This window comes from Neophocaena asiaeorientalis, unplaced genomic scaffold, assembly GCF_003031525.2.
Source record: "Neophocaena asiaeorientalis asiaeorientalis breed wild unplaced genomic scaffold, Neophocaena_asiaeorientalis_V1.1 scaffold364, whole genome shotgun sequence".
Classification (NCBI taxonomy): Eukaryota; Metazoa; Chordata; class Mammalia; order Artiodactyla; family Phocoenidae; genus Neophocaena; species Neophocaena asiaeorientalis.
The window spans coordinates 2,818,229-2,845,481 of NW_020172457.1; the positions used below are offsets into that span (position 1 = coordinate 2,818,229).

The 27,253-nt window shown below is 40.3% G+C and overlaps 1 protein-coding gene across 1 annotated transcript in view; it reads right to left on the minus strand.

Moving 5' to 3' along the window:
- The window catches only part of EXOC4 (exocyst complex component 4), a 793,839-nt gene that overhangs the window by 750,891 nt on the left and 15,695 nt on the right, over positions 1-27,253 (minus strand). The window contains exons 2-3 of the mRNA XM_024737973.1: positions 22,445-22,634; positions 11,326-11,520 (exon numbers count right to left, since the gene is read on the minus strand). Of these exons, the coding sequence (XP_024593741.1) occupies positions 11,326-11,520; positions 22,445-22,634 (385 nt within the window). The remainder of the gene's footprint in view (positions 1-11,325; positions 11,521-22,444; positions 22,635-27,253) is intronic.

Below are 27,253 nucleotides of genomic sequence, written 5' to 3' on the forward strand. Positions count from 1 at the left end.
ATCTTAGAAAACTCAAAAGAGATCAAATGTGCCTTCCAACTTCATCAAAGATCTCATCCTATGACTGCCATGAACCACTGACTTGTTCTAAAAGCATACCAGTCTACTAAACTATTCTTACGCTTTTTTGAGGGTTCTCCCTTATTTTTGGTTTTCTTAAACATCAGGGCATTCTACCACATCTAATTCCCATATTTTATTAAAGCAAGTATTTTTTTTTTCTCTTGTAAAGTATGGGCAACTAGGTCTTCTAAAATAGCCATCCCATTAGCACAAGCCTCACAGAATGACAGTATCCGAGAAATGAAAGGTAAGAATTTTCTATTTTCAGGGGTCGTTAAAAGTTGTTAAGACTGAGGCCCCATGCCAATTTTACATATTTTTTTTAAAAAAGTGTGGCCCAAAAATGTTTTTCTTAACCTTTTTCTTTCAGATTAGAAAAGTAACAGATGTGCACTCAAGAAAACTTGAAAAACAAATCACAAGGAAAAAAAGATCCGTATTTTTACTGATCAGATAAAATACATTTTAAGCTGACTCCTTCCAATCATTTTCCACACCGAGTTTTTACAAAAATACTGTTACTTTTCAATATGCTTTTTTCATATGGAAATATTTTGGGACCATCTGCCCATCACTAAACATGATTTTTAGTATTTTCTTGCTAGTCCATAATATGAATATTCCATAAATGACTTAAACCAACTCACTATACTTAGGTAACTGCTAATTTTTTTACTTCCATAAATCTTACTGTGATAATTATCCTTGTATACATGTTTTTGAATACTTCACAATTAAAATTCTTAATTCTTTCCTTAACATAATATTCAAGAAGTAGAATTCCAAGTCCAAAGTTATTTAGGGTTTCTGATGCATAATGCCAACTTAAGAGCATTATTTTGTTCTAAATGGACTTAACAACTCTGTTCACAATCACTTTCCTGATGAAATTAGACTATACCTAATACCTTATAAGAACTGTAATTGCTTATGGAGAAGCTCATGAAAAAATCCTTCTTTGTTCCTAATTTTATGATGCCTTCAATTCTCAGTTGCCATTGTTACCAAAAGCTCTAGGCCTCTCTGTACACTGGTGCCAAATCAAATCTCAGAATCTCAGAGACAGAGTTTGGGGTGAAGTAGAAAAGAATAGCTTTATGACTTTGGCAGGCAAAGGGGGCCACAATGGGCTCCTGCCTTCAATGTGTCCCAACCCAGCAGGATTTGCTGAGGGTTTTATAGCAGTGGTTGGGGCGGGGGGTGGGCTCAGCACTTCTTCTACAGCACTGCTCAGCACTTCTACAGCTCTTTACTAACATGAACTATTAAAATCCCACAAAAGAATGTGAGAGGAATACGGCTTTTTTTCATTTTAAGAGCTAGGCAACCACAAGTAATTAGTATTGGGATGGATCTCAAAGAAAATAGACTTCCTTAGCAAGCTCCCCCTGTCTTGTCAAAGCCAAGCAAAAACTACCGATCGGCATTCTCAGACCACCACCAGGTTGAGAGAGGGCTCCCAGCAACAACAGGCGTTGCCATCTGCTGCCATTCTTACACATACATTAGGGTCCCCACCTGGCCACATACTGACCAGTCAAAATCCTGTTCAAGCAAATCCATACGTGAAGCTGAAACCAGACATAAGAAGGATGAGGTCAGCAAAGGACTTGTGTGTCATTCTTGACTGAGATCATTCCTCCTACAGACTTGAAGTGTGTAAATGTAAGCACGTGCGCCTGTGGTTAACCTGATTCCAACATGTAAGCATTAGTGATGGTAGAGCCAGGAGAGAAATGCTGCTCAACATGAGAAGCCCCAGACTACCGCTTTCTTTTCACCTGGCCCCGTGTGACAGTGATGACTGTCATGCTACCTACACCACTGTAAATTTCTACACCGCCTTCTGTTTCCCAAAGCACTTGACCTGTACAAAGTTTCATTTTTATTCTCACAGCCATTCTATAATGTACACGGAGTAACTATCTGTATATCCACTCTACAGAAGAGGATACTGGAAAACAGAGAAAGTGATGCATCTGTCTAACCTCACAGAACTAGTGGGTTGTTGGGTCAGGACTAGAATTAAGAACGTCTGGCTTTTCAACCCATTTTGTTTTTACTATACCATGCTGTACCTAGACACCACTTGTCAATAAATAAATTTATTGCCCCAATTTCAATCCATTCAATCCCAGCAGCAAGTCAGATAAGAACACACAGTAAAGATACAGAAATCAGAGCACCAAGATGACAGCTCTAAAGAGTTCCAAGTCAGCTCAAACCTGGAGAGCATCTAATTTAGCCATTCAACAAAACTCATATTGACCAAATAATCAGGCTATAAAATCAGACTAAGAGCCAAATACTCATCAGCTCTATCCAAAAACTGCACTAGAGGACAGCAACAAAGTAACTTTAGTCAACCTACAACATTTCTACATAAAGGTCAATATTGCCACGTGATGTCTGTCTTACACAAATATTTGGTTTCAAATGTAAGTGTTAAATGAAGTCAAGGACAATTAGTTTTTGGTCTATTGCATAGCATAGGCTATACCCTACACATCACTGGTTCCAAATCTGTCTGAACATTGGAATCCCTTGGAGAATGCCAACAATTACTGAAACTAGCGTCCCACCCCCAGAGATTTCAACGTCATCCGTCTAGGCTGCAACCTGGGCTTTAGGATGCTTGAAGGATTCCCTAATGTGCAGAGTTTGGGAACCACTGCCCTACAGCCAAGTGAGCCAGCTGAAAACTGCTGAACCTTATGAGGTTTAGTGAAATAAAACAATTTCTATTTGCTTTAAAATAAGAGGCAAATGAAGAGCAGACAGAAAGAGCAAACTAAAACTAAAGGAGAAGGGAAGTTATTACAATAAGCCAGTGCCTATCAAACAGTGTGGCTTTTAAAAACCCCAGCCTTCAAAAACAAACATAAATTAAAAGGGCAATGAGCGGCAAGAAAAATAGTTACTACAAAGCCCTGTACTTTTACTCTCTAGGAGAAACATAACGCTGCCACACTGAAGCTACGTACTTAATTTGGGATCCAAAAACCGAGGTTACTCATTTACTAACTTTATCTTCAGCTTTTCCTTTATCTTTTTGCCAAGAAAATCAGATGTAGGTGTTTGAGGGAATTCAGGGTTCCCAAATGCAGCTGAAAGCAGCTACGGCTGACCAGAAAATAGCACACCATGGGCTTCCCTGGTGGTGCAGTGGTTGAGAGTCCACCTGCCGATGCAGGGGACGCGGGTTCATGCCCCGGTCCAGGAAGATCCCACATGCCGCGGAGCCGCTGGGCCCGTGAGCCATGGCCACTGAGCCTGCGCGTCCAGAGCCTGTGCTCCACAACGGGAGAGGCCACAGCAGTGAGAGGCCCGCGTACCGCAAAAAATAAATAAATAAATAAAATAAAATAAAATAAAATAAAATAGCACACCAGACTACCCCACTCCCAGCCCCTGTATTCCTGGAACTCCTGTTGCACTGATCATGATATGAGATGCTGTTTATTTCTTCATCATCTGTCCCTTCCTCCTAGCAAGTAAGCTCCTTCAAGTTTAAGGCCACCTTCACAGATCCACATAGAAACAACACAAGTAATCAACAATGGCATCGTCACATTCATTTGTCCATCTATCAAAATATGTGCCAAATTCTTTGCTGACAAATTATTAGTATAGAATACTGGCATCTGTCTTTCAGATCAGTATTCTACACTATGAACAGATGGGCTTTAACGGTGGCTGTTTCATTATTGATCACGGATACATTTTTTTTTTTTATCATGTAGGGAAATCTATATGGAATATTGAAACATTTTGCAGTCACTGAACCACTGTCAAGTTAGGTCCAATAGGTTCGCTAGAGTTTCGGCTCTGATATTCCCAGTGCTTTCACCTCAATACCATTCCCAGAGTCAGGGTAGGAAAAATCAGCCCTGTGAGATCTCAGAATCTTTCAAGCCAGATGAAAGGAATATGCACTTTGGCCCCTTTTTTCTTGTACATGAATCAGTGGATGCATGGTCACCCCTTGCCTGCCCATAATTTGAGAAAAGAGGCATTAGTTTATTTGCTGATGACACAGTTTTACTGGCACCAACAGGAGCAACCTCATTGGTCCACTGGTCCTGCCATCTAAGCAATGACAGAAAGAATAACTGAACATCAACTACTCTGATACTAAAATCAACATTTGTTGATAAGCACTCTCTTATAGTGAACTGGCTTGTATCTGATAACAATACCCAAGAGTCACCTAAGACTAGATTTTGCAACAAACTGGTCTTGGATAGTTTACCAACAAATTACATCGCTCATAATTGGACAGTCAGTGGGTACCCATCGAACATATACTTGACGTAAGCTGAAGAGGTGACTGATGACACAGAAACCGAAATTTGTTCATGCCAAATCCCGAAAATATGGCCTAGAGCTCTGGGGTCTTGATCATCCATCTGTGCCTGTATTAGAGCAGACTAGACTTGTTTTCCGAGAAAAATCCTAACTCTGCCTGCAGGAATTCTTTGACCATATAAAATGTGGAGTGGTCTTTCATTCAGGGCAAGAAGAAAAGGAATCAAAAATGCCTAACTTAGCCAGCCCTACTTCAACTCTTATCAGCTCAAAACAAGTCCACCTCAGACGGGTTTTTGAGGGTATAACATGATAGCAATCACTACATCCTTTCTTACAGTATCAGTAAACATAATCAATTATAAATAACATTTCTAAGGTCTTACTATGTATACTGTGCGTACTTTACATACATAGCTCAATATTTCATTTAATCCCTCCAACAACTCTGGGGGCATACAATTATTCTCAACTCCAACTTTCAGCAAAGTCAAATTAAATAAGGAGCCCCAAGTCATCCAGCTAGTAAAGATCAAAGCTGGGATTCAAGCACAGGTCCACCTGACCCACACTAAGACCCACGCTGACATTCGCAGCCTTGAACATTGTACAACAATTGCAAAGCCTCTTGTAAACTAAAAGTATTACACATATACCTATTTTTATTATAGGATCTTAAAAAACTATGCAATTAAATAGCTGTTTCACTCTCTTCACCCCAGAGGTGGCCACATCTTCATAGGGTAAATGAAATAATTCCACCATACCATTCTTTCAGCAAAGCACTCTGGGATCCTCTGGGAAGAAGGCATCCAACATATATATGTTATTATTATAATTATCATAATAATCCTTATCTGACTATACAGCTATGGATTCTTTTAAAAAAGGCATATAAATTTTTTTAAAGACAAAATGATCAAGAGACATTCAAAATCTCTACAATCTCAGGAAGCCTTAGAAATGAAAAATTTATTTTAGTCACAAGCCTTGTGACTGTCAGCTAAAGTGCTTCAAAACTACTCACACTGGCTTGGTTTCCACTGATTGAATGCAATTATGAATTGACTTCTATGGGCTGATAAATCAGAACTTGTGTAAGTGGTTTTCAAAGCTCATCTGTGCAATTTCAGTTCAATGCAGACTTCCACACAAAATTCTCCTTAAAAAAATAGTTCATAAAAATATTAACTATCATGAAATACCTTCCTGGTTAGCTCATGCCACTGGGAAGAAGCTGTTCTTACATTAATAATTCTTCCCAGAATTAATCAGTCATTGTACATTAGAACCAGCAGCTGGAGTGTTTTGAGTGATAATGAAACCTGTAACAAGGCATCTTCAGCCGTCTTTTCAAGACAATAAGGGAATTAAAATTTCAATTTAAATGCAGAGGTTTGAAACACGCTTCACTGGCAAAATTACTTCAATTAATGTGAGTGGAATACAAAGGACAAACTGCAGAAATGTGATGCAGCAACCAGAAATTATGTCATTAATGCGCTTGCATCAACCCAGCACAATGACTGCAGAGGTCTAATTTAAACCGTACATATCACAAAGCTACAGGCTACAGTATTAATCAAGTCTCTGATTTCAATATGACGGATACAGGCTTCTTGTTGGATCACTTTTAGCTTTTCATAGGCTAACAGCAGCTGTTTACCTTGAAGGAGGAAACAAAAGGCCATGCCTATTTGCAGACATCCCCTGTCATGACAATTTATTTTATGCAATACTCAAGTTATCAAAAGACATAAATATCCCATCTAGAAGCCAAGTCTATAGCTATCAGCCCAGGCTGATGGTGAAATAGGAACTGCAGGGGCTGACAAGAGCCATGGGTCACCACTGATTTATTTACTCTGAATTTATTAACCTGAGTAGGGATTAAATTACTGGGCACCTGCACCTGCCTTAAAAATGGAAAGACAGGGCTTCCCTGGTGGCGCAGTGGTTGAGAGTCCGCCTGCCGATGCAGGGGACATGGGTTTGTGCCCCGGTCCGGGAGGATCCCACGTACCATGGAGCGGCTGGGCCAGTGGGCCATGGCCGCTGAGCCTGCACGTCCAGAGCCTGTGCTCTACAGCGGGAGAGGCCACAGCAGTGAGAGGCCCGCGTACGGCAAAAAAAAAAAAAAAAAAAAAAAAAGGAAAGACAAAATCTCTTGATAAAAAGATCTAAGCAAATCAGAGGGGTTTGAAAGACTAGATTGTTCTGTCTTCACTTTCCTCTGATGTCTTTTAAAGGAAATTACTTTTTCTTTTTTTTAAATTTATCTTTATTTATTTATTTTTGGCTGCCTTGGGTCTTCGTTGCTGGGCATGGGCTTTCTCTACTTGCGGGGGAGCAGGGGCTACCCTTCGTTGAGGTGTGTGGGCTTCTCATGCAGTGGCTTCCCCTGTTGCGGAGCACAGGCTCCAGGCACATGGGCTTCAACAGTTGTGGCTCACGGACTCCACAGCACAGGCTCAGTAGTTGTGGCATGTGGGCTTAGTTACTCCGCAGCATGTGGGATCTTCCTGGACAAGGGATCGAACCTGTGTCCCCTGTATTGGCAGGCGGATTCTTAACCACTGCGCCACCAGGTAAGTCCTCCTCTGATGTCTTTTAGCAAAGATTTCCATTTGGACCCTTGAGATGCCTTAAGTAGATTTTACTTCTAATAGCACATAACCATGGGGAAAGGAAATGTGATTATTTTCTCATATGAAGTCCAATCAAAGAGCAATTATAGACCTTACTATTTACTCATATACAAAAGACCAAATTGAAGAATATTTCCAACCTTTTGAGCACATCTTAAATCCTACCTCCATGAAATCTTCACTGTATATTAGAATATGCTAAACCCCCTGGTCATCCAAACCAACTACCTCCTCTGGAAAATGGGAAGGACATCAGAAACCTATCTCTCATAGGGTTGTTGTGAGAATTCAAAGTGTTAACAAAGGTAACATACTTAAAATGGTACCAGCACACAGTGAGGGCTCAACACATATTAGCTATTATTATAATTATTGTTTTTGTTGTCCATTTAAATATTGCAGAAAGGAACGGTTAGAAACTAGAGAACCTTGCCATTAAAAAAACAAAAATAAAACCTAACAAAAACCCCAAACCAGAGGAGAAAAAAATCAGACCAGAGCTCCTAGAGAGGAATTTTCCTTTTCTCTGTTTAGTGGTATCAAAGTCTTCCACAGAGTTACCCGTTCGGCTAATCATCTGTGAACTGTGACCATGTGAAGTACATTATGCTAAGTACAGGGTAGACAAAAATAGGTAAGATATAGTCCCTGCCCTCAATGACCTACCATACAAACAAAAGCAATTATATTTCAGTGAAATACACACAACTTATGGAGACAAAGAAAAGCATCTACTCATGTCAAGTATTCTTGCCACAATAAAAATATATAATAATTCTTTTTTAAAAAAAGAGAAGCATCTAATTACCAGGGACATTCAGAAACTTGATGAAATTTGAGCCAAGTCTTAAAGAATAAATCATCATCTTCCAAGCAAGCAGGATAAGGATTAGGTTCAAGGAAATTTACGATTCATAAACAGTAAATCTATCACATCCCTATACATCAGCAACAAATAACTAGAAATTATAATTAATAAAGAGCCACTATTTTAAAAAGCAACCAGGAGCTGAGAGCCAGAAGTAAAACTAACAAAATACATGTACCGTCTCTAAGGAATACATTACTAAGCATTATTATAAAGCACATAAATTAAGACGTCAATAAATGAGAGATATCCTTTTCTGAAAGACCTGATATTACAAAGATGAAATTCTCCTAAATTTAATCAAAATATCATCACACTTTGCATGGAACTTGACAAGTTGATACCAAAATTCATATGGAAGAGAAAAGGGCCAAGAATAGCACAGACAGTTCTGAATAGCAAAGTGAGGGAATGTCTTCACCTGCTATCAAGATATATTATAAAATTATAGTAATTAAAACAACATGGTTTTGGTGCAAATACAGACAAGACCAACTGAACAACATAAAGAGCTCAGAAACAGACCCATGCACATGTGAAAACTTGGTATGTGACCAAGATGGAATTATAAATCGGTAGGAAATGAATTCAATAAATGGTCTGAGCCAAGTGGCTATATAGAAGGTAAAATTAGATCCCTAGTTCACACCATATATGATAATACATTTTAAATGGATTAAAGACAATGATATAAAAGATTCTCTTTATGACAGTAGGATAAAAAAATTTCTCAAAATAAGTCACATAAAAAAGGAAATAAAGAATGAAAAACATCATTGAATTAAATTTTAAAACTTTTTAATAAAAGACACCCTAAACAAAGAGATATACTACCAACTGGGAAAAGATATTTACAATCCATCTAAAAGACAAAGGATAAGTATCCAGAGTACATAAAGAACTACAACAGAAAAAGAGGAACTTCTGGGAAATATCTCTCTCACACTTACTCTTTTCTAGAGGTGACTACCCTTCCTTCCGACACAACTCCCCAGGACCACCCTTCCCCCAAAAAAATAGTTTTAGTTGGAACTGACAATCACAGTACCCAAGCTGCCTAAACTAGATCTGACCCTCATTTTTGAATTAGAAGATTATTTTCCTCTGCAAAGCTGGAAAAATGTAAAATACAGCTCACAACCCTTCTTTTCCCCACACACCCAAACCCCGCCCACATGTGGAAGAAAGTCTATAGTAAAACAATGAAAAAACATGCAAAAACATACAGATGGCATTGCACATATACTCCTGTTCTTTTAGCAGACTGGTTACATGAGTACAGCAATTCTTTTACCTAAGCTAGCTAGAGCTGAATTTCTATAACTTACAGCCAAGAATTTAAAGAAGTATTTAATGAGGTCCTTAAGTCAAAACAAACAAAGAAAAGACAGTATTCATTATTAATTAGCTCTTAAATAAATCTGCCCTTAAGGAATAAAGGCTAATCCTAAAATCTGAAATCCTAAAATGAGCATAATTAACACCAAAATAAGTTCTAAAAACCTTTTTTTTTTTTTTTTTGCAGTACGCGGGCCTCTCACAGCCGTGGCCTATCCCGTTGCGGAGCACAGGATCCGGACGCGCAAGCTCAGCAGCCATGGCTCATGGGCCCAGCTGCTCCACGGCATGTGGGATCCTCCCGGACCGGGGCACGAACCCGTGTCCCCTGCATCGGCAGGCAGACCCTCAACCACTGCGCCACCAGGGAAGCCCTAACAACCTATTTTTAATATATGGCACTTACTTAAAAGCAGGCCCACAACAAAAAATCATGATTCAAATAGATGTGTAAATGCCACATAAATATATATAAGCTTATCTATTCTGATTGCTGAATCTTGAATATTTAGCACATATATGCCTTCCTAACACATAAACCAACAGCAAAGCTAAAGAGGTGCCTAATTTTTTTGTTGGACACCGTATAGTCATCATTAAGGAAGATAACATTATAAAGATACTGAAAATACCCAATTATTTTACCACTCCAAAGAAAAGACCATTATTAATCTCCTCCACTGTGGAAACTGACTATTCACTATCACACTACCTGGTTTTAATATATGAGAGAATATCACGGCACATCTCATCTCTTGGTTACCAAATTTCCTTTAAAGCTTCTTATGACGGACTTAGAGCAAAATTCCTCTTGAAAGTCTGAATGAATTAGAACCACTTAGAGGATTTAACCTGTTTTTCTCCCACTAATTCCTCTCAGTGTTTTCTTTTTCCCCCCAGCGCTACAGCCAATCTAATTTGTTGAAACAAAGATAAGGGACTTTCACCTACTGTGAAAAGAAAATCCAAATACAGTCCATCTACTCCTGAGTGTTTCCGTAGTCACCAGACAACTGTGAGAAGGAAGTAGGGAAGTTTGAGTGGAAAGAGGAGGTGGAATGAGCAGCCCTTGCTAACAGCCACAGGGCCTAGGAAAGTTAGCGCTTTTAGGGAGCAAGATGTGTATTTTTTTTTATCAGCCACATGTACCACAAGCTGCAACCTTCTCTGAATTTTCATTCCTAATTCAAAAAGTAGCAAAATGGGCTTCCCTGATGGCACAGGGGTTAAGAATCCACCTGCCAACGCAGGGGACACGGGTTCAAACCCTGGTCCAGGAAGATCCCACATGCCACAGAGCAACTAAGCCCGTGCACCACAACTACTAAGCCTGCGCTCTAGAGCCCACTAGCCACAACTACTGAGCTCACGTGCTACAGCTATTGAAGCCTGCATGCCTAGAGCCCATGCTCCGCAACAAGAGAAACCACCGCAATGAGAAGCCCACACACCGCAACAGAGAGTATCTAGAGAAAGCCTGCTCACAGCAACGAAGACCCAACGCAGCCAAAAATAAATTAATTAAATAATTTTTTTTTTTTTTTTTTTTTTTTTACAAAGTAGCAGAATGGATGAAGATACAGGCTAAAGGCTAGGCTGTGGAATACTCCTGCTGGACAAAGTTATTCCAGAATTATTCCCCCCAAAATTATTTTCTTTCTTATCAACTTAAAGGAAAAAAACAAAGCCCTAATATAAATAGTCCTTCACAGAATTTTTGGAACATAGTTTATAAATCTCCTAAACTTCTCTCTCATGCAGATTTCATTCTTCAAAATGGGATTCATTAACTATCTTCCTCTGAAACTAAAACAAACACCTCTCATGACCATTCCAACACGACTTAAGTACTGGTTTCTTACCATTATACTTCTTGCCGCTGTTCCAAAGGCAGACAACGCAAACACTGACATTAGGAAGAGAATCGCCTACTATTGCAAACACTGACATTAGGAAGAGAACCGGCAGGCTTCACCTGCAAGGGCTCGTGGATCCCAAGAGGGCAGTTTGTCATGTGCTTCATGAAGGACAGAATTCAGAGAACAGAAGGAAGCACTCTATCTTAGCAGAAATGCCCAGGAGCGCAGGCTGTGCTCTTACCAGCATGTCGGTGGCACTGAGATAGTGCTTGCTGGCCATGCACTGTTCCAGCTTTTGAGGCACTTGCTTGATATTCTCGATTTCATCCAACAGGTTCAGGACATGCTTGTGTTCAATTCCTTCAATCCACAATTTCCGAAGCTCATCTCGTTTGCAGTGCAACAGCATCTTGCACGAAAGCAGATTCTCTTTTACCTACAATAGAACAGTTTCAATCTTGGGTCAGTCCAAAGTCTTTCCAGCCTAAACCCACAATTTGGTTAGTATTCTTCACCAGTACTGCTATAAGTAACAGTTCCTAGTTATCACTGCCACTCATTCTGCTGTGGTTAATCTGCTTGTGAAATTCTAATCCTGGTTATGACACAGATTCACTTGCTCAGGTCTCCACTTCTCTGTATTTTCTCTCCTGAGAAATGAGAAAATTACTCAGGATATAGAGCATATACTCTGAAAATATGAAGTTCCACACCAAAGTTAATATATCTAGAAGGGAATGACTGATTTGAGAGTCCGTGCTATTATTCCTTCCCCATTCTTCCTGGCATATTTCCTATTCAGGTGATAGGTCACTTGGTTCATCCTTCTAGGTCTAGAACTTTAGCTGAAGTTGATAACAAAGGACATGGACATTCGTCTCAACTGACTAAAATGAAGGTAAGCCCAGTTTCCAGAAAAGAGTAGACGCTTCCAGAGGCAGTCGTGAAAAAAAGGGAATTAAAACATACCAAGAATTGTTTCCATGTATTCTGATTTTAGGTATTAAATATGACAGTTGCAGGCATTCTCATAGATCTGCACAGTTTGCTGACCAGCCTAGGCACAGCTTGATAACACAAGAGGAGAGGAGGAGCAGGGAAGGGTAGTTGCCATGTACATGATAAGTGTATTTTCATGTTCTACCCTAATTAAAAATTTGATTTTTTTTTTTTTTTTGCGGTACACAGGCCTCTCACTGTTGTGGCCTCTCCCGTTGCGGAGCACAGGCTCTGGACGCACAGGCTCAGTGGCCATGGCTCACGGGCCCAGCCACTCCGCGGCATGTGGGATCTTCCGGGACCGGGGCACGAACCCGTGTCCCCTGCAGGCAGACTCTCAACCACTGCGCCACCAGGGAAGCCCAAAAATTTGATTTTTACAGCATGAAAAAATAAAAAGAATCATGACCTTTCACAATTCATAGAACTACTTTCATATACTTTTGACATTCCTTTACATGTATTTTTATTTAAATTAGAATTTCATGTTTGTTTACGGTTTTGGTTTTGTTTTCTGTTTGAGGTAAAATTTATGCATGAAAGTGTATCACTTGATAAGTTTTAACAAATGCATACACACCTGCAATAATCCAAACCTTCGTCAATATACAGGACATTCCCATCACCCTAGAAAGTCTACCATGTTTTTAACAATTAAAAATCTGTCTTCTTTTACAACATTTGGTGTGGTGGCACACAGACTCATGATGCTACTTTTTGGTGACTGTAAAACTAAATTTTGACATTTTTCCAGCAAACATGGAAAATATGAATTGAATGCTAAAATTAGAAGGTATCTTGAGACAGCATCTAATCCAATCCTACAACTTTAGGACAATATCTAAATCATACTTCTATCAAACTGTCCAATGTAAAAAGAGCCCTGAATAAACAGGTTTTGTAATCTGTCTTGATTAGCACAGAAGCATGACTGTTAGCTTTTTGGGGAGTTATAGACCCCCTTGACAATCTGTTGAAGAAGGTTCTAATCACCTCTACTCCTTCCATCAATCCCAAAGAGAGAGCAAAATAATTCCATTTTTTTTTAGCATAAAATACCAAGAAGAGAGAAAACAGAGAGGAGGGAACAGCAAGGATGGCTAGAAACCCTTGGAAGCTGGTAAGAAGATGGCTGGCATCAAGTGGGGTTTGCTAACACTGAAAAGGAGGCACCCAGAATATTGAAGGCAAGAGTACAGGGTTGAAACTAAGTATTTTGAGCCCTCATCCAACATCCTCATCAAACCACCCAGACATGTAACTCCCTCTGCCACGGCACTGGCCAAACAGGAGGTTTACAATCTGAAGAAACTGAACTAGAAAGAATCTGGACCAGGAAATGCCAGACAGCTGAGAGGAGGGTGTGAGGCACTGGACAGAAAACAGGAGGATGAAGTCAAAGTGGACCCACCGACAAGTAAGGTCCTCAGCCCTCCCTGGACCCACAGCCTCCTTCCTGGGTTGGCTCCAATAACACTCAGCTTGACTTTGATCCCCAACACAGGAAACTTATGGCTTTCCCCTGGGAAAAACAACCAAGGAAACTGCTGGGTCCCTACCCAATCATCACTAGACAAGCCCCACCACATGCTGTGAGCTCCATCTCAGCTTTGTAGTATACCTCCCTCCTCCATCCAAACAGTTAGCCAAGGATCACCACACAGTCAAGTAAAGCCTGTAATATGGAAAGACAGGCATGAAAACAAAGAAAAAAGTGCTGAGGGGAGTAGGGGAACAGAAACTAGGCAGGAAAAAGAAATTTTAAAAAGCTATAAATAATATCCCTTCGGGGAAAAGATATTACATCAATGAAACAAGAATAAGATGCTATAAAAAATTCAGAGAATGAAAAACAGCTCTTGGAAATTAAAAATATGATAGGAAAAAAAATCCAACACAAAGGTTAGAAGAGACTCTTGAAATCTCCAAAGAGTAAGACACAAAAAACAAAGAAAGGAAAATAGGAGATAAAAGAAAATGGGGTGGTTGATCCGAGAGGTCCAAATAAGAATTGCAGGGGAGGAAAAGTGAGACAAAGTGGAGAAAAAAATAATAATAAAATGAAAGAAAATGTTCCAGAGTAAAAGACATGAACTTTCAGATTGAAAAGGCACACAGAGTGTTTGAGACAATGAAGTGAAAAAAGACCCAGGGCACATTATCCTGACTCGTAAGAACACAAGGATATAGAGACAATCCTAAAAGCTTTCAAAGGAGGAAAAAAAGCCATACAAAGGACTGTGAATCAGAATGCGAGTCAACAGCAACACTGAAAGCTACAAGACAAAGGAATAATGTATCTTCAAAATCCTAAGAGAGAATTATTTCCCAGAAAAACTATCAATCAAGTGTGAGGAAAAAATAAAGACATTTTCAGGCATGCAAGCTCTTAAAAAATAAACCTCATATGCACCATTATCTCAGCAAGCTACTGAAGAATGTACTCCATCAACATAAGAGAAAAACAAGAGGAGAAACAGAGGATCCAGGAAAGGGGGAAACCAATGCAGAACAAAGGCAGTGGGATTTTACAATCATTAACTACAAGGAAAACGAGAACAAAATTGCACAAGCAAAAACAGTATGCTGCTGGGCTTCCCTGGTGGCGCAGTGGTTGAGAATCTGCCTGCTAATGCAGGGGACACAGGTTCGAGCCCTGGTCTGGGAGGATCCCACATACCGCGGAGCAACTAGGCCCGTGAGCCACAACTACTGAGCCTGCACGTCTGGAGCCTGTGCTCCGCAACAAGAGAGGCCGTGATAGTGAGAGGCCCACGCACCACGATGAAGAGTGGCCCCTGCTTGCCACAACTAGAGAAAGCCCTCACACAGAAACGAAGACCCAACACAGCCAAAAATAAATAAACAAATGTGGGGTTTAAAAAAAAAAATAGTATGCTGGATGGCTTAGATGTAAATATTTACGTCGTTATAATAAAATACGCACCAGCTATTTAACCAAAAACTAGGACACAACTATACAGAGAGGATGAGGGAAGAAGATGAGGTGGGGTGGGGGAAAGAGTGAAGGAGGAACCATAACTGGAAGCTCATATACAATGTCTAAAATAGAAAAATCCAGAAAAGTAGTATAAGCATATTACTTAGAAATACAGAAATACAAATATCTGGAAAAAAAAACAAACTAAAAGAGTAAAAGTCCATACCTCCGAAGTGTTGGAATTAGTACTGTGGTAGGATGAGGTAGGGGAATGGTTTTTATCAGCATTTGTGGTTTTATTTGATTTTTTAAACACAGTTCTCAAGGCCATTCCTAGATCCTCTAGGAGTTCTTGGTGCCTGGGTTAAGAACTCTAGCTATTAAATCCATTCTATGTTAAATCTTAGTTAAAATCTCTCAGAATCTAATTTCTGATGTTCTACTTATATCACCTTGGTTCTATACTTCTCAGCTTTTCCCTATGTGTGTAATGGTTACTATGGAAACTGTTAAAAATAAATTTTATGTCATACAACACCCAACTAGGCTCTTGATGCAGATAGTGGGAGATAGACTTACAGGGTGTCAGCAAAGCTTGGCAAACTCCCTTCTGATTGGAATAAAAGACCATTATGGCATTTCACACTAGGATATATACAGTATAATCAGCTCACTCCTCATTTTTACATACTACATGGAGGAAAAATGAAAAGGAAGGTAGAATGTGTGTGTGTTTGGGGGTGGGGGAAATGGCATCAGGCTGTGTGGAAAATGAACATTACCAAAACCATTTCCTAAACGGTTTAGCCAGAGCTGCAGACATAAGAAGCTAATAGAACTTTTAATACTAAATTGCCCTGAGGCTTCAGCTTTTTGATCAGAAAGTCAGTTATGAAGAAATGTTCTTTTAAAACTTGGGGTGGCAGGGGGAATACCAGTCAGCAATAAAAGGGAAGAAATGTGAAGAACCTCAAGATTATGCTGAGCAAAAGAAGCCAGACGCAGGAGTATACATGCTATGAAGTTCTGTAACAGGTAAAAATAATGTATGGTGATAGATTTCAAATCAGTATTAGTTTGGGGCAAGATGGGGTGGGGGGTATGGCCTATAAATAAGCAGGAGAGAAGTCTCTGGGGCAATGGAAACATATTCAAGGATATATACGTCTGACAAGACTCACCGAACTAAAAATAATGCATTTTATTGTACGTAAACGGTAGCTCAATAAATATGATTTTTGAAACAGGGAGGGGAGAAACAGGGCTATGTCCATCAATGAATAAATGCAGGTAAATGTAAGAAAGGTACCATATTCCACCTAAATGTTTATTTCTCAAAGGCCTGTTCTTTTAGAAACGTGGTGACAGCATTTTAAGTCCATTCTAATTTAATCAGCATAGTTAAGATTCAAAAATTCTGTTACTGTTTCTTCCTTAAATAAATCCATGAAGAGTCAAGCTTTTCAAATCATGACATCAAAACCCAAGTAAAGAAATCCTTCCTCAAACACAAGTTTCCTTTGCTTCCTTAGAACTCTAGTAACTTCATTTGCTCCAAATTACCTAAAACAAGAATTTCAGTTTCAATAAACAAGAACTAAATCACTTTAATTAGAGACTACTAGAAAAAGAGAAAATAAGGAACACAGGGCCCAAGAGGTCATTGTGAATGGATATGTGAGATGACACAGAAAGCAGAGAGATAGAGATTTTTGCAACCCTGCCTTAAGAAAGATCAAGAGAGGAGGAAATGAACGGGGGCCTCTGAACAACACGTTGGGACATGTGACAGAGGAGAATGCTGATGGAGGCACAGGGGAGGTGGTGGAGGCCCTAACTTTTAAGTCATAAAATCAGAAAAGCATTGAACTTGGATGAAGTATTAGGGGAGGAGGGGAATGCCTTTGAGTGTGCATGTTATCTGTAATAAAATACAACAAATGTGCAAGCACCTCACTGATACTGTAGACTAGAAATATCCTGTAAAGTTCCTCAGAAGCAAGGGATGGTAAATGAAAATTAATGAAACAATCAACGTTATTCTTACTTCTAAAAGTACAGAGTATCATATTTTCTCTTATTTGTAGTAAAAACAAATCCACTTATAAGCATTTTCATGGGTGTCCTCCTAACACATGTCCAAGCCATTTTTTCCCATAGTCTTAATAGAAAGTGCTTAGAACAAATGAACTTTAGAAACACCACTCAGTGCTCTGTTTAAAAGCCCTTTAGAACTAAAGATCATTTTTTAATTACCCTCAAACTTCTATTTCTCATGCTTTTTGCTCCTTAGTTTTTCAGCTTCCATTTTAAGGTCTTAAATTCTGAGAGGCTTCACTCAACCTTTTCCAAAGGCAATACTATCCTTTTGAGTTGCAGAGTCTGGATACAGAACACAAATACAGACACAGTTAAACTTAATGAAAAGACTGCCTTGCAGTTCTTGTGACCGCATTAATGATCCGGACCACTGCCTAGGTTTTAAATGATGATATCTCATTCTTGCCCACAGTTCAGCATGTCCATTTCTAGGCTTTTTTCCCTTTCTCATACAAGCAGCTGGGATTTTATGTCTGGGCTTAAATAACTTCCTACCAAAACCATGTTGTCCTACTGTGACTTACTTTTTTATATCAATTAAGGTTATTCTTCATTCTAATTCTACCTCACAACATATACTTTCATATAAAAAGGTCACAAAATTATTTTAGTTAAATGTTAAGTAATGAATGTTACATTACTCAATGATCAAGCCCTGACAACTTCGCTTGAACAATCACATATGGTTATTTCCAATTACAGGCAAGAAAAATGAGTTAAGAGCTCGATCAAGCACCAACAGAACAGCCGAAACTGGGGCGAAATGTAAAGTGTTTGTGCGCACATCACAACAGAGACGAGTATCTGTGTTTCCCCTTCAGTTTACCTGCTTCTATGATGAGCATTAGATGGATACTTAGTACCTTTAAAGAAATCTGTACCTGCTTCTATGATGAGCATTAGATGGATACTTAGTACCTTTAAAGAAATCTGGCATCATCTCATCTACTTAATACAGGATGGAAGAAACACTCCAATTCAAATACTACCAACAAGCATACAGCCCAAGTTCCCAACTCATATCCATTCATATTCATCTATTCTGGTGCTGCTATAACAGTCATTATGACAGACACTGGTAGAACCTATAAATTCTGAGGTTTTCTAATGCAGTAACATCTCACTTGTACTCAACAGTAATAAGACAGCCCAACTATTTTACTTATCCACATAAGTGACCTGATCAATCATACATGGTATTTTATTTGCACATTTAATCTCGAAAAAATTCCAAGTGGACTTGACTGATATAAAGAAGTTTGGAGCATCAAAGAAGAGTCAGATCTATCTGTCAGCTCATATTATCCTCAAGGACAGAGATTCTACCAACAAGAATCCATAAATGAAAGAAATGCCAAGATGGGAAATGTAAACAGTTCCGTGTTCTCAAGCTTTAAAAGGTAACAAAGCATGAATGTGAACATCTTCATCTGCCTTGGCCCCCACTAAAATCTCTTCTCAGTATAGCAGCTAGAGTGGCCCTTTTAACATGTTAGACACATCGTGCCGTTCTTGTGCTCAAAACTTACAATGATTTCCACACACCCAGAGTTAAAATCAAAGTCCTTACAGCGATCAAGACCCCACGTGACCTGACCCACTCTGCCACACCTCACCCACCAGCACTCTCGTCTCCCTCTGCCACTCTCCCCACTTCTCACTGCGCTCCAGCTCCAACCTTGCTGCTCCCCCAAATTCCAATCATGTTCTTGCTTGAGGATCTTTCTGTACCTGCTATTCCTTCTTCCTGGGGTGCTTTTGCGGACTCTCCCTCACCTTCTTCTAGTGTTGGCTTGAATATAACCTCAGTGAAGCCTTCCCTGACCACTCTGTTCAAAACAGCAACTCCCTATTCTCCTTCCTTGCTTTTTTTTAAAGTTTTATTTTAAGCACAGCATTTCTTACCATCTGTTATACCCTCTTACTAATTGATAGCCTGCCTTTCTTGACTAGAATGTAAACTCCACGAGGACAGGAATTTTTGTCTGTTTTACTCACTTCTACACCCCAGGACCTAGACCACTGCTCAGCACAAAACAAACACTTAATATAGAGACTAAATCAATGTTGCTAAATATCATCTATTTGTTTTCCTGTGTCTTCCCACTAGCATGTAAGCCCCATGAGGACAGGGACTGGTATTTTCCACTACATGGAAATCTAAAACATATTTCAGTATCGAAACCACCACCAGCACATAGCTGGCACTCAACAAATATTTATTGAGTGAATCCTCGTTCCATTCTTTTGGCAGAGAGCAGAAAGAAAATGTCAACTCAGATTCACACATTCTCAACATCTTGCTTGGCTCTGAAATAATGTAAACCAATGATTACTGAATCATCCCCATTTTTACTTTAAAAATATACATACCTTTATGCTGTATACAATCTAAAGTGCAATTAAAAACCAAAACTGACAGGCAAAGATTAGTGAGGAAACATCAGTGTTTCCTTGGTGATAAGAAACAGACTTTCACAGTACAAAACTGTCAAATTATACAATAAAAACAAATTCCCTTTCATTTTTCCCCAAAATTGTCTTCTCCCATGTATCAACTATCAAAGGCTTTCTTGAAAAGACATTTAGCCCTTTATTTTTCTCTTGCCAATATTGAGGCTAGTTCATAATACTGATTTATGTGACATTTACTTTCTTGACAACTGTCTGATATAATAAAAAAAATTTTTCTGTTGTTTCCTTTTGCTCAGAACTCCAGCATACTTGAAAATGAGGAGGACAGTGAAAAGACTGGCTACTAAAACAAATGTGAAATCATCAAGATGAGACTCCTTTTCAGTACCAGCAAACACTCTTCGTTTGGGCAAAGATACTATTGACTCAGAGTGATAGGGAGTCAAGGCAGAGACCACAGCAGTGCCTCCCTTGAGATTAGGACAAAGTCCTTCCAGTCAAGCACACTCATTAGAAAACACCAAGAGGTCCTTCACGCTTACTGTGATTACCCGAGGCAAAGCCAGAAGGTCAGCAGCTTTACAGATTCACTTTCTGACCCCTCTTGACCTTAGTATATTGGGTCAAAATGGACTACAGTTCACTTTAAATCTAGAGCTACTGATCTATAGCTTTACCTAGTTTCACCGATAAATCCACAGGAGGAACTCACCACTTGTAAAGGCTAAGAATTATAGAATTCCTTTTGAAAATGCCCAGTTAATTTTAAAATGTAAAGCGGTCACCACATTGCTTGAAAAAAGCTTAAGAACCTACTGATTGTGGAACTGTACTCTTCAAGGCTGAAACTCACATATAACAGCATTCTTAGGAGAATCATTTAGGTACCTACTACCAAATCATAAGGTCTAGAAGGCAGGGAAGAAAACATGTGAGGAGACCACAGGCACAGCCACCACTGGGCAGGGACATCCAGAGAATTCCCAAACCAATCAAATGGCACAGGGCAGCGCACTTCAAATGGTCTATGCAGCCCTCTGGCCACAGAGGTGCTTGAAGGTCAGCTGCTGAGCACTAAGGAGGGGAGCCAGCATGAGGCTCTGCATCTCTCAGCCCGATAGCAAACAAGAGGCAACTGGTATGTTGGGGTTCTGCAAAATATCTCATGTACAAAGAAATGGGGGGCTACTGCTTAAAAGATGTCTGAAAGCCAGCATCAAGGACCTCAGAGCAGGGAGACCAGAGTTCAAATCCTAAATTTGCTGAGTGGGGAACAGACATAATCTGCCTGGCAAGGAATCAGTGCTCAGTAAGTGGGACCAATTGTTATTTATCAGAGAGCAGTAATACAAGGTATTAAAGGAGTGACCCTCAAAATACATAGCCAAGAACCACATAACTATGATGTGACAGTATATAACCTTTATTTGATCAGTTCATCCCTGGGCCAAATATAAAAAATACCCCTTATGAACCCACTTTATCCTTTAAGAACTAAAGATGTGGCACCCAGGAACCAGAAGTTTTTCAAAGACCAACCACAGAAGGAAGTGGGGAGGGAGGGAGGGAAGAAAGGAAAGAAGAAAGGAACCAATTTCTGCCTTGCAAACCAGAAATAGAGACACAGATGTAGAGAACAAATGTATGGACACCAAGGTGGGAAAGCGGGGTGGGTGGGTAGTGGTGGGATGAATTGGGAGATTGGGATTGACATATATACACCCATATGTATAAAATAGATAACTAATAAGAACCTGCTGTATAGCACAAGGAACTCCACTTCGCTGTACAGTAGAAACTAAAACAACATTGTAAAACAACTATACCCCAATAAAAAAAAAAAAGAAGAAAGGAACCAAGAAGAGGGAAGAAGGAGAGGAAGAGAGAAGGGAGAAAGAAAAAGAATGAAAGAAAAACAGCTCCAAAATATGAAAGACAATTACAAAATAAAAATTAATGCATGCTTGTCACTACTAAAGAATATTCAAGAACTTCAGTATTCATAAGTATTTACATGTAAATAATTTGTGAGTTAGATTTTCTTCTCAAAAACCACCAAGAATGTACAATGACTGCAGAGAAATCACAACCAACTTCAAATGGGGTGACATACTCAAAACCAAAAATTTTTTTTATTTTCAACTGCTACAGCAATACAATGTGTGACATGAGCACAATAAATACATTTAATACATTATAACGAGAGCCTCTAACAATACAAGGCCCTAGAGTCTTAAAACAGCTCCCCTTTTAGGCTTCCTCAAGTTGAGGCCATCTCCTCTGTGCCATTTCACACTGCAATGAAAAGTAATGGCAGAGGGACTTCCCTTGTAGAGCAGCGGTTAAGAATCCACCTGCCAACACAGGGGACGTGGGTTCTATCCCTGGTCCGGGAAGATCCCACATGCCACAGAGCAACTAAGCCTCTGTGCCAAAACTACTGAACCGGCACTCTAGACCCCACGAGCCACAACTACTGAGACCGTGTGCCACAATTACTGAGCCCACACACCTAGTCCGTGCTCCGCAACAAGAAAAGCCACCGCAATGAGAAGCCCGCGCACCACCACAAAGAGTAGGCCCCACTGACTGCAACTAGAGAAAGCCTGCACACAGCAAGGAAGACCCGACGCAGCCTAAATAAATAAATAAATAAATTTATTTTTAAGAAAAGAAAAGTAATGGCAGAAGCCAAGGATCAGACTTAAGGGAGAAAAGAAGCAAGTCCAGATGCCCTCTGTGATCCTCTGCATCCTGGCTTTCCAGAAACCTGCAAAACTCCTGCAAAGCATCAGTATGAATCACTCGTTAAGGCTGTTCCCACTACCAGGGCACCTCCAAGCTAGAACACCTGGACTAACGGTAGATGCAACAATCACGAGGTATTAGAAGGATGGAGGCTTACCTGCTTTATTTTGTTTCGGGAGCTGGTGATGCGCTCTGTGATGCTCTGGTACGTGCGAATGGCTGTCGTCAATTCTGTGTAGTGCTGCACAATCAGCTCATCCAGGTCACGATCACACTTCTCATAGGCTTCTTCAAGACGCCCCTTCTCACTTTCTCTGTCTTCAACATCGTCACTGGTAGACAGGGTCCTGGTACAAACAGAAGATATCAAGCTGAGGCAAACTTAAAACCCAAAAGTAGACGAAGGGTGAGTTAGTCAATGAGAGCACATTCACCTCACTAACTAGGAAATGAAACAAGTTACTAAGAGAAAATATGAAACCGCCTGCACAGTAAAATCCAGCAGCCTATCTAAATGGATTTATTGGTTGCCAATCCAAGGAGTCTTTCTCTTCACTTTTCCCCTTGGCATAATCAGGTAACAGGCAGCATGAGCTCTGCAAGAACCTGGGTAGGTCTTGATTTGTTGGAGTGAATTCAAGTACTTGCATTCCCCTTACCAGTGACAAGTCTGGCCAATGAGACCGAAGGACTTCTAGGAGTAGTTTTCTTTTTCTTTTTATAAAATGATATTTTATTTATTTATTTTATTTATTTATTTTTGGCTACTTTGGGTCTTTGTTGCAGCAAACAAGCTTTCTCTAGTTGCAGCAAGCGGGGGCTACTCTTCGTTGCACAGTATGGGCTCTAGGCATGCAGGCTCAGTAGTTGTGGCTCGCGGGCTCAGTAGTTGTGGCTCGCGGGCTCTATCTAGAGCGCAGGCTCAGTAGTTGTGGCACACAGGCCAGGTGCTCCACAGCATGTGGGATATTCCCGGAGCAGGGCTCGAACCTGTGTTCCCTGCATTGGCAGGCGATTCTTAACCACTGTGCCACCAGGGAAGCCCCTAGGAGTAGTTTTCTTGCAAGAAGGTTAACAGGAAGCAGGTCCCTTTTCCCAACACCGGGTACTGTTATACAAAACTAAGATAATCATACATTAGCCATACTATAATCCTGGAAGGGGAAGCCAAGAGAAATGCCAAGCTACTGCCATTACATCATTGGGCCACTAAAGCAGCCAACCCACAGCTGCCTTACCGAGGGACTCCCTGTTAGGGGAGATAATAAATATCCATTGTTTAAGTCACTTTCGCTTGGTCTTCTTTTATATATAGCCCAAAACATACTTACTATAAAATTGCTTCTACACTGAGGAACCGCCTTACAAATAGTTCATTCAAATGACATGAATTTAGTACAGAGCCCCCCAGCGGCCTGGAAATAAGGTCACAGTCATTCTAAAACCCACTACAACAGACAGCAATATCAGCTATACTACAAGGCAGTTCCTGCATTTACTATTCTTCCAACAGCACTAACAAGATTGATACGAATCAACAATAAGCAGGGAATGAGATAGATACACTTATTAAAAATCTTTCAATAACTTAGTTTGATACACGAGCCACAGATCTTGTTTCCTCTTTTATCCTTCTTGGATAATTTTTTTTTTAATTTAGTGTTATAATCAGTAACAAAGAAACCTTTTTCTCTTATCTGTTGGCTGCGGTAATTTAGTTTCATTAAACTCCCTCAGATTTGTCAGCTATACATTCAGCATGCTTTATTTCATTTATCTTTTTTAATTTAGGGAGGGGGTAGTTTAGGCTCTCAATGATGGATGCAATCAACTATAAGTCCATCATTAGAACTGCTTTCAGAGATGGTCTGTCAGCGAATCAGTCACATATCCCCTTCCAGATTTTTGCAAGCAAAACACTGTACAACAGTCTTCTCCAAAATGTCATTTAGAGTGAAAGATCTTAATTCATGAGTCACATAATATATAAAATTTATCTTCCAATTTAGAGAGCGATTCAGCAGGCCAGTCTCTGACTTCAATCTAACCTCAAAAAAGAAGTTTGCAAGTGTGTTAGGGATGTCAAGAGATGGGGCCCAGCATGAAATGGGGAGCAGGAGGGATAGAAATGGAAGGAAGGAAAAGGCGAAGTCTGTGAGGGCTACAGGATATGCTCCAGGCAACACACTGGAAACCCCAAGACTTGAAGGAAGGCCTTTACCATGCCAGATCCTGTGTCCTCCTCTGTCAACTGGTAAGCCTACACCAGACTACCTCCAAGCTTACTTTCAGGTAGAAAATACCACACAAGCATTTGACTAATAAAGTAAGTCAGAGTAGAGAACTTAGGGGGAATTTGGTTTCAAAGAGAGAGCTACCAATATACTACTTGCAGTATTTGGCTACACGGTGGCTAAGTATATCATCCTGTTGTTTCTGTGATATATAACTTTGCTCTTTAAATCTGAAACCTTCCAGGCTGTTAATCTAAAGTAAAGCACAGTCCGAAAATGCCTTCAATTTATCAAGTGTCCCAAAGGGAAGAGTTCCCAGATACTGAACTATTATTTCCCCCCTTTCACAGCAAATGGCCACAGACTTTTCAAAGCTACACTGGATCAGTCTGCCATCTTTATGACGCTTTGCATGATTTCCTCCCCACCACCGTTTGTGGAAGGAAACATGCCAAGCATTTCACATTCTTTACATTAACTAGTAGAATTACCATCAAGGAAGATGTCAGGCTGAGAGAGAGGACACCTTCTCGGGCATCAGTGGTCACTGTAACACATTACCATGGCATTAGAAATTACTTAGAAAACAGAAAGGGTTACTAAAATGAAGATGAGAAAGATGGGCCTATAGGGGGTTTTAGCTCCTATTTTCACTTTCAGAGAAAATATTTATGTAAGGAAATAGCCTGTGCCATGTTTGCCCCACATTTGAAATTCATCCTCTTGATGTAAACTGGGCTGAATGACATTTTGCCTTTAGTCAAATATACTTACATAGGAGAACTCTGAGAGGACAAAACCATTAAAGTTTTTTTTTTTAATTAGAGAAAAGGAAGGCCGTAAAAATAGCCACTAATATCTAGAGGCTGCACATTTTATAGAAAGTATGTTTAATCCTCAGACCAGCCCACTGGAGCAGGTCCTGTGGTTATCCTCCCTCTCCCTTTTTTTTTTTTATAAATTTATTTATTATTTATTTTTGGCTGTGTTGGGTTCTCGTTGCTGCACGCGGCTTTCTCTAGTTGTGGCGAGAAGGGGCTACTCTTCGTTGCAGTGTGCAGCTTCTCATTGCCGTGGCTTCTCTTGCTGCAGAGCATGGGCTCTAGGCACTCGGGCGCGGGCTCAGTAGTTGTGGCACTTGGGCTCAGTAGTTGTGGCTCGAGGGCTCTAGAGCTCAGGCTCAGTAGTTGTGGCGCACGGGCTTAGTTGTCCGTAGCATGTGGGATCTTCCCAGATCAGGGCTCGAACCCGTGTCCCCTGTATTGGCAGGCGGATTCTTAACCACTGCACCACCAGGAAAGTCCCCTCCCTCTCCCTTTTTATAGGAGAGGCATGAGATTTGACCTCCCACTTCACTCCTCCATACTGTCAAGAAATGCAAAGTCTGAGATTTTATCCTACTGAGAAGCAGCTAACAAGTTAGCCTGCCGCAGTTTCACAGATGCTGGGGGAAATCACAAAACTCCCGGATGGGTCAGAAGCTCAGGACTTTACTAGTCATAGCACAGCAAGTAACACGAGCATCAGCATATTTGTAGCAGGCCCCCTGCCCCCAAGTCCCATGGGCATTGGAAGGATGGGCCCAAATGGATGCCTACACATGCTGAGTTGCTGGAGAGGAACCCTGAGCTTAAACATGCCTACTTAAAGGCAGTAAACATGCCTGCCCTTTGCTCTGGAAAGGTTATCTCTATTTTCCAAACATGTCAAACAAACATCCTTGACAGTCTAAAACAAAGGGCACCCGTACTTTGCTCACAAGAACTTCAGAAACACAACTTTCCCAAGGAGAATCGTCTCCCAACAAAAATGAAACCTAATTCATTGGGTTCCTCCGGGGACTGCATGGTGTCAAGCAATAGTAGACCATAAACAAAGATTCATTTCCAACCTGTTTTCTTTTCTGCAAAGTGAGACCAGAAATACAATGCGCCCCACAATAAATATTTGCACAATGAATGAATGATAGACCATAAAAGCAGACTAACTCTAGGGAGCAAGTTCCCACAAATGCTACCAAAACGCAACAAAATTCAGTGTAGGATTATCCTACTTTAAGCAAGTCACTTGACCTGAACTGAGAGCAGGGTAGAAGAGAACGTTTGTCGTCTAGCTCACCCCGCCAGCCAGGTCAGGAACTTCTCCTCGGCCTTCTAAGCCTCTGTGCAAGGGAAACCTCACTGGCCCACAAAGCCATTCACTGCAATTTTGAACTGCTCTACTTGTTACAAGGTCTTTCATCAACATAAAGCAAAATCAGCCTCTTTGGAATTTCTCCTAGTTCCACCTTTTTCAGCAACATAAAATAAGTCTATTTCCTCTTTCATAAAGTCTCTCTTTAAATGGTAAAGGACTCAATAGTTTTTGTCTCACCTTCGGCACCTCCAATTTCTTCATCTGGTTCTTCCACAACATGGCAGCCCACCAGCCTTGTTACTTTCTTCTGAAGTTCCCTTGAAAATGGGTAACACTCACATAGGACTTACTACATTAATCTAAGTGGTTTATATATAATAATTTATCCCAGACAACACCTGTGGAGTAGGTACCATTGTCCCCCCTCTTCTTACAAATGAAGGCTGAGTTGTGCGTTTGAAGCACAGAACTTTTAAGTAGCAGAGCCAGGCCTCAAACCTGGAGAGTCTGGTTCTTAAAAGGTTCCCTATCCTGCCTCAAGATGTGGTACTCAGAACTGACACAACATACTTCTAACACGGTGTGACCATCCAAAC